Genomic DNA, 8,788 nt, shown 5'->3' with positions numbered 1-8,788 from the left:
CTCTTAGCTGTAGAGGGCAGTGTCACTGGCCCTCATATGTGGGATCCGAACCGGGGCCCTCTGGCATCCCAAGCGAGTTCTTAACCATCGTGCCACTCGGCCGGCCCAGGAAATTTTTTTCAAAGTGAAATTACAACAGTATCTACTGTCTAATCACATATCTATTCTTAATGATGAAAGCTGGATAAAACCTGCCCTAATTCACAGCACAGTTTCACCTTGATTCTCAGAGCAGTTCTCTAGCCTGCAGTAATGGCCGTCACCTGGGAGACGGTTAGTGATGCAGAGTCTCAGGTCACATTTCACATGTGTGGAATTAGAATTTAAACTTGAATAAGAAGGCCTTGGGATTTACATGCACATTAACCTTTAAGAAGTGTTGTCAGCCTCAGTAGGTGTAGGGTGGACCTGTGATTCTGCACCTCCAACAGGCTCCCGGGGAATGCTGTTGCCGCTAGTCCATAATTCAAATTTGCAATAGCAGGGCGCTACAACTTGGTCACAGAGAAACTTAATGCAGTTACTCGCATTGACTCTCAAGCTGAGTTAACTTGGCAGTTACTGAACATAAAGCAGGAATGCTGTGATGGTGTATTTAACTCCTATGTACACTTTGTAAAAGTATGTATGTGCAGACCTCGATTGAAAAAAAAGTTTGGAGAACTCCATCTTTCCATATCTTTGACACATTTTCAAGAAGTTCAGATATATGCATAGAGATTACAAAAGCATAATTCTCAGATCTGCCTAAAAATGAATTCTGGGCAGCACAGGCCAATCAGTGTGCTTGCATATTTGTATTTCCGGTTTTCAAAATAGTTAAAAATGTATTTCAAAAATGAAACAAATATTTAGAAATCTAGAATCTCACAGTTTGAAAACCATTGGTAAAGTGAAAAGACTGGGCACTAATGTATTTTTGACTTTGGGCAAAACGCTTAACCTTTCTGGGCTTCTTCAATAGTAAAATTAAAGGTTCTGACTAAATAGTCTCTCCCTTAAGATGAATTCTTAACTTCTGTGCTTTCATGATGTATTAGTCAGGGTCCTCTGGAGAAACAGAGCCAGTGGGATGGATGGATATATATAGAAAATGAGATTTATTCTAAGAAATCAGCTCACATGATTATGAAGACTGAGCAGTTCTGCGATCTGTCTTCTGCACGCTGGAGGATGCAGGAAAGTTAATGGTGTAAATTCCAGCTCAAGTCCAGAGGCCTGAGAACAGGAGAGCCAATGTTGTAAGTCCCAGCCCTCCGCAGGAGAAGATATATGTTTCAGCTCAGCAGACAGAGGGAAAGAATTCAACCTTCTTCCGACTTTTTGTTCTGTTGGGGCTGTCAGTGTGTTGGATGATGTCCACCCACTTGGGGCACGCCAGTCTGCTGTGCTCAGTCCACCAATTCAAATGCAGAAACACACTCACAGACACACGTAGAAATAATGTTTAACCCGATATCTGGGCATCCTGTGGCCTAGTTAGGTCGACACACAAAATTAACCATAACGCGTGTCTTGCTGTGCAGCCTGATAGACCTTTATAGTTTCATTAAGTCCAACTCCTTGATTATAGCAGTTGGTATAGCATAGGGTAGAGCTAAGGATTTGAGACAGCAGATAAGGATGTGTCCTTGAGCAAGTAACAGCCTACAGGTGAGGACCCGTAAAATGGAGGTAATCGTGGTGCTTATGCCATACATGGTTTTGAAGATTAAGTTAAGTAATGAGTATAAAACACTTAGTGTAAGTTGTTTAGCATATGTTAGCTGTTGTTTCTTTTCCAGATGAGAAAACTGAGGTTGGAGAAGTAAGTTATTTGTCTAAGATTTAATATTCCATTATTATAGACTTGGGTCTAGAAACCAGACCTTCTGATTCCCATTACAGTCTCCTCTCAATTCTTTAGGCTGGCTTTGCTGAATGAAATGCCCACCGTTTAAACTTGAAAAAAATGTGTTAACAAATTCTTTAAAATTTTGTCTGATCAAATGGCTCCCCACTGGCCACATTGCTTTCTTTATGTGTCTTTTATTTTTCATCAGAATAATTTGTGATTATCTGAACAGTTTTACCTTTACAGTTAATTATATTCAATATACTGGGGATATAGGTGATCAATTCTTGAATTTTTTTAACATCTGTTTTTCTAAAGAGAGGGATGTGGGTGTGTGTAAATTGTGTGTGTATATTAACTGTTACATCTTTACAATTTTGGATGAAATGGCCATTTTCCTCCTACTGTTTCTATCATTTGTTTTGTGAATCATTTTTTGTTGTTGTTCAGAAAGAATTACAACCAAGCAGCAATTTCCCTCATTGCTTTTTCTTCCTAGTTGTGAGATTGACAATAAGGTTGGTTCATGAACAACTTCAGTTTAACATTTGGTTTTATAAATGTTATGATATGCTCACTTTGATTTCAGTTCTTAATTTAACTTTTAAAACCTTTTTTTCTCTTGCAGTTGAAAACAATCCTCGAACAGGAAACCTTGGTGCATTAATTAAGGTCTTCCTTTGTAGAACCAAAGAACTAAAGCTTTCAGCTGAATGTCAGAAGTAAGCTGGCTGATTAAATCATGTTCTCTTTATATTTAACAATATGAGCATTTTGTCATTTATTGGTAGAAATAGATTATGGTCTTTTGAAAGCTATAAAGGAATTATTCTCATTATTAAGGGAAAAAAGTAAAAGAAAAGTTTTAATTTGCTGTCCAAGTCATTGGGGTGAGGTTATAAATTCTGGAATCATTGATTTCAGCGTTTTAGACAATCTTTAGAAATATATTTTTTAAGAAGATTAATAATGATGTAATTATTACTAAAAAGGTAGTTTTCCCCCATTATCACTGCTGGTCATATCTAATTTGAATAATGACTTAGTTTGAGTATTATTTCATTTCATATCTGTTTCCTTTATTTCATATTAGATGAAATAACGTTCAGATTAGATATTAATTTTATTAGTTTTAATTTATGTGCAATGGAAAGTTAACCTTTTATGCACTCAAGCTTCTTTTACAACCATTTTTGGATGACAGTCTCTTAAAAGATTGTTTGTTGCCTTGCTTTCAAAACTATATTGAATTCAATTAAATTTCTTATTGTGAGTTCATGGTTATTAACACAAATAGCAAGTATTGTACTGTGCTGCTGGTGATGCGCCATTTAAAATTTTGGTTGTGTATTTGCATTTATTTATGTTACTATATATTTTTTATTTTTTAGCTTTCTTTTCTTTGACATGCCTATGTGTGGGACAACTATAAAGTTCAGAGCAAAGAGCAGTCATGCCTAAAGGGAAATATTTTTATTAAGTCGTCTTACTATATAAAGTACACAGAATAAAATACGAAGTAAACTGTAATAGATAATACTGGCCCAGTGTTATGAATCATGAGACGTTAAAAGATATGGACAGTTTTCTAATATTACAAACAGAATGGGCAAAGAAGTTGAGAAATCATGAAGAAATCATGAACTAGAAATGAACCTGTTATGCTCATGATTAAATATTGATTCTTGTGTGATTTTGGTCTTTTCTTTCTAGCCACATCTTCATTTGGCAGACTCACAATGCTTTGTTTATTATTTGCTGTTTGCTGAAAGTGTTCATTTGTGAGATGTCAGAGGAGGAATTACAACTTCATTTTACTTATGAAGAAAAATCTCCTGGCAGTTACAGTAAGTATCGTCTTTGAAGATGTTCGGGGACAGCATTTGTAACATAAACATAAGATTTGAGGAATAAAAATATAATTTCGAAAATTCCATTTTCCTTTCCTAATAATTTTCATTTCTAAATGACCTGGCATTGTCACTCTTTCTTCCCCTATGTTAATTTAAATAAGCCAAGACTCATTTTTTTTTCCCTGTTTTAAAATAAGCCGGAAGGATTGAGGTTTTTATTTATTGACTTCCATACATATGGAAAATAAAAATAAAATCACAGGTATTTCTTTCAGGAAACAGATGTCAATTTAAATGCCTTTACTAGGGCAGTACATTATTAAGGGAGACAACCAGTCAGGATCACCGATTTTGTCGGTGTTAAAAGTTGTTTTCATAGGCTATAACAACAGTTTCTGAGCTTGGGAGTCTTAGAGACTACTTGATCAGAATCAGCATTTTCAAGGACAGTTGTATGATGCTGAAATGTGTCATCTTTTTCTGAAGATACAGGAAAATGTTACCATTTTCTCCCGATACAGCGAAGATTTTTTTTTTTGCCAGTAGTTAGAAGGGCGTGTAGTTTTCAATATCAGCTGCTCATGCTTCATTTCTTAGCATTAAAATTTACAACCTGGAAAGTAAAAGGGGAGAATGGGAGTATTAAATGAAATATGAAGAATGCAGTGTATTGCATCTACCCTTCGCACTACTGCCTCTCTCTCTGAGGGCAGAGGCAGTGTTGCTCCTGCGTGTCCTGGGTTCATTTTTCAAAACCCACCTCTGCCCTCATTAGCCTTTCTTGCCTACCTGGAGCTTTATGCATTGGTTTTGAGATTTAAGACATGAATATCTTTAATTTCCTACTTTGATAATCAGCCTTCTGTATTTATATACTGATGTTTAAACAGAGCTTTTATTTGCATTGTGTCTTGCATGTGCTAATTTTGTTAACGCTAGGCTAGGCGTTGTTTTTGTGGGACCAACAGTGCTAAAACAGTTCTGGAACTCAGGGAGTTGCACACCTCACCGGGTTCTAGCAGCAAGAGTGGAGCTTATGTTTATCTCCATAGGGCCTGAAAGGATACTCCAACCAGCATCTGCAAACCCAACACTTAGTTCTGCATTAGGTCACAAAATTATGTATATGTTATACTTTATTTAACACAGTATTTATTTTCATATAAAGTTATTTTTCACTACTTACCATTCAGTAAATTGACGCACTTGAGAGATACACTGTATTTGTTTCGGGGCCAAAGGTCCTCTCTCTACCTGCACTCCCCCCTCATATTCAAGCTTGAGAAACATGGGTTTGCTGTGCATCCTAGGTAGCCTAACGTAGAGGCAGTGTCAAAATGACACTTTTCCAATCACGGCCTCATTGCCAGGATGGTTGTCTCACTGAAAGAGCCATATGTGACACCTGACGATTGGTGATTCTGCCCGTGTACTGGCAAGACTGTCTTTTTATATGGAGTTAGCAGTTCAGGATTTTATACATGCTCTTTTAGTTTTGTCATTTTCCTTTTACAGTTGAGCCTCCTGTTGGTCCACCAGCTTAAGTCAGTGAATATCTTTTTAAGACTAAAGTTAGACTTGCTGTTTTTGACATATGTACTCATTTTCTTCTTAGCCTTATAAGTTATCAGTTTCAGGTTTCTGCTTTTTATCACATAGTGTAAGGTATATTTTCTACCAATGTTTTTCTACAGTTTATAAAAATGTGATAAACTTACGTGATTGCACAGATACTGTTGGATGGGAAAAAGTGGAACCTTATGCAGTAGTTGAAAACATCCATTTATCAGCTAATATATGACTCCCTGAATTAGGTGTGTGAAGGACGGTTTAGCTAGATAATGCACAGAAGTACAGGTTTTCTGAAGTTGAATTGTCAGAAGTAGAGAACCATCTGCAAACAATTGAACAAAGTCAACTGAGGCATTTGGGTCTGATAGCATACTGAATTTTTTGTTTATTCCAATTCATTGTAATATTACTGCGATGAAATGGATACTGCTCACATATTCAGGGGAACTGTCTTTATGAAGGTAACATGACTCTCAATAAGCTCTCATTTTGTAGTCAAACTTTGTAAGGACTTCATATTTGAACATTTTCCCATAGGCTATGTATGATGTGGTAGTAGTTTGTTTGCTAGAGAGAATTTGTAGCATTATGCAGATAGCTCTTTCTACTATTCCATGCATTAGAGAATAGTCAGTGGGGACAAAGCAAGCCCTAGGCAAAACTATGAAGTACTGCAAAATTGTTTCCGTTTTCCTTTTGCCCTCAATGGGAGTTTTCCTTTCCTGTCTTGGTAATAACTGATATTTATTTTACATTTTGTGTCTCATAAATCCAATATTTTAAGTCCTTAGAGGGGTGTAAATCTGTTGCTGGTATCTGTGAACACTTATGGTGGTTTCCTTATGTAGCTGATGTTGATTTTCATCTTAATCTGAGGCCCCAAAATAAGGGATACAGAGGCTGCACCCCCGAGGCCACTTCAGCCTCCTTGAGCGGTTCGGGGCTTAATGTGGCATCTCAGATTCAGCTTCCTTTCCTTGCCACTGGCTGAAGGTTTAGTCTCCCAGTGTCGCCTTCATATTAGCATTCATCCTCACGGTCACCTACCCTTAGAGTTTAACTGTTTACTGCTCAGTGTTTTACTCTGGATGCAAGCCAGTTTGTTCGCTTGTGGTGGTTCTTTTTGGTTATGGTACTGGGGTCCTTGGAGATTTCCTTTACTTTTTGGAAACCCATCAATGCACTAAAAAGTGTATTTTAGCCAAGAACTTGAAGTTGTTTTGTACAGAAGAGCCCTTTGGAGTAACTACTTCACTATACTGCGGCCAGTAGAAGGCAATTATAGTTTCTTTACAAATATTTTTTAATTTTTTAAATGAGGAAGAACTCTGTAGAGATTGAGAGACTGAAGATAGAAGAAAAAAAAAAAAAGATTTGGGGTGGAAGCTGAAAGGAAAGTCCAAAGAGGAGGCACTTGGATCACAGGCACAGGGAGAGAGCACGGATTAGCTTTGCAAGAGCGCATCACCTGTGCCCTGAGTGGGCAGCTGTGTGGGTGCTGAGGGGAAGGAAGGCGCAGGCAGGGCACCTGCTGTGAGCTGGGGAGAGCAGCGGATGTGAGCCTGAGGAGAGTGGGAACCAGTCAGCACAGCTTTGTGGGGAGTAGAAGAGAGACGAGGGACTTGTCAAGTCCAGGTAAAAGGCTTGCTTAACTACACTTCCTTGGTGTAAAATAGTTCAGTATGAATTTATTTCAGAAAATTGCTTATTTTGTAAGACTTGCTCTTAAGCCTAGTGGATTCAACATACTCGTTTATCTTTGCTTTCTCCTGAAACCCCAATAAAATATCAATAAGGGACTTATAAAAAGTCATGCATTTATTATTAGGTTAAAGAGGAGGAAAGGGATACAATGTTAACATTTTGCAAATTGGAAAACAGTAATGATACACTTAACTGATCAGTGAAAGCTGAAAGCTTCAAGCCTTCAGGGTTGGAGAGCTTCGAAAAAAAGCCCTTTCTGGCCATAGAACCCTGGAAAGGCTTCGGAGTTGGAAATGCCAGGTGTGTCTGTAGGCAGACAACCAGGAGGACTGGTTGAAAGAAGCAGTTAGATGCCCAGATCCTCCCCTCGCTGTGCAGTCAGGAGACCAGCCCCTCCCCAGTTTAATCCTAGAATCCGGGAACTCCCAGCACAGTGGAGGGGGGCATACTGGGAAACAGCGTTAAGAGAAAAGTCCAGCGGAAGAGAAGGCTTGGCTTCTAGAATCATGGCACCAGGGTTTTGTCCACCCCACTCCCTTTCCCGGCAGAAGATTAGTGGATACGCTTGTGGAGAAAATGGATAAAAACATGGAAGAGGCTTAGAGATACTGACATTTGGGTATAATGTCAATGAAACAGCCTGGACCACTCCCGCAGGAACCACTGCTTGACAGGCTGGACCTGTGTGTGCAGAGGCTCCATCAGCGTTTGCCTCCCTCTGGCAGGGAGATGGAGAGCCAAGGATCCCAAACAGTTGAAAAGACCTACTACGTGAGAGCAAAACAAAAAAAAAAATGATGAGATAGGAAGTTTGTGGAAATTTAGAAAAACAAAATCCATAATTGTACCTCTCAAACACAACCAATATTCTTTCCATTACCCTCTGGCTTAAAATCTTTTTGAAACTCTGGAATTACCTTCAAGAACTGTGTTGTCTTCATTTTCTAGAGGCACTGGAGGTAAATCCCTCTCCTTTGAAGCTAGCTTGGATTTTTCGGATGGCTGAGTTGCTTTGGCTCCCATGGCTGCAGGGTTTCACTGCTCTCTCTTCTCTGCTCGAGCTAGTCCCTAGGGCCAGGGCAGGCTGTGGCTCAAAGAGGGAAACTTGAAATTGTGTGGTGGGGGTGGGGGAGGGTGAGTGGTGTCTGCTTTGTTTATTTTTGTCTAAATATAGAACTTACCAGATTAATTTCATTCTATAGATAAGTAATGCAAAAATAGTAAACATAGCTGAAAAAGGTGACTCAGAGAAAAAAGAAAGCATGGATTTATTTCTTTAAAATATTTAACATGTAAGACTTGTAACTGTCTTTGCAGAAAAATAAATGCTTCTAGGAGCTCCTAAATTGTTCTTTGGGCATATAATAGGTGATCTCTCTCTCTCTTTTCTTTCTTTTATGTTATCAGTGGAACAAAAATCAATTAAACTTTACTAATAGGCACATTTTATTTATGAAGCCTGGAAAAATGTATTATCCTTGAGGATAATTAGAAACATTTCCGTTCAACCACAATTATAGCAGACAACCAGAATTATTGCAGATTTTATTGGAATGGTGTGGAACACAGGCTTATAAATATTATAATGCATTAAAATGTAGATCAATATTATTTTTAGAATAGAGGGAGTCCATTTGTGTTAATTTATGATTAATGTACAGAAGCATATTTGATTTTGCTAATTAGAAGTTTAAATATGACTTTTAATATTTTAGAGCAGTAATTCCAATAGTAGCTTCACAATTAAAATAGGCAATAACATAGACTACCATGGTTTTCTGAATATGTTTATAGTAAACGTAAACTAGCTATGTGTCTTCCATTT

General features: G+C 37.9%; 1 protein-coding gene across 4 annotated transcripts in view; it reads left to right on the top strand.

The window, feature by feature from the left end:
• Positions 1-8,788, top strand: part of DYM (dymeclin) — a 296,439-nt gene that overhangs the window by 48,289 nt on the left and 239,362 nt on the right. For all 4 annotated transcript variants that reach the window (XM_019652741.1, XM_019652742.1, XM_019652744.1 and 1 more), the window contains exons 4-5: positions 2,463-2,556; positions 3,548-3,681. In XM_019652741.1, the coding sequence (XP_019508286.1) occupies positions 2,463-2,556; positions 3,548-3,681 (228 nt within the window). The remainder of the gene's footprint in view (positions 1-2,462; positions 2,557-3,547; positions 3,682-8,788) is intronic.

Source organism: Hipposideros armiger, unplaced genomic scaffold (assembly GCF_001890085.2).
Source record: "Hipposideros armiger isolate ML-2016 unplaced genomic scaffold, ASM189008v1 scaffold_186, whole genome shotgun sequence".
In the NCBI taxonomy this organism is placed as follows: Eukaryota; Metazoa; Chordata; class Mammalia; order Chiroptera; family Hipposideridae; genus Hipposideros; species Hipposideros armiger.
The sequence above is the reverse complement of the archived record's forward strand: the minus strand, read 5'-3'. Positions and strand labels throughout refer to the sequence as shown.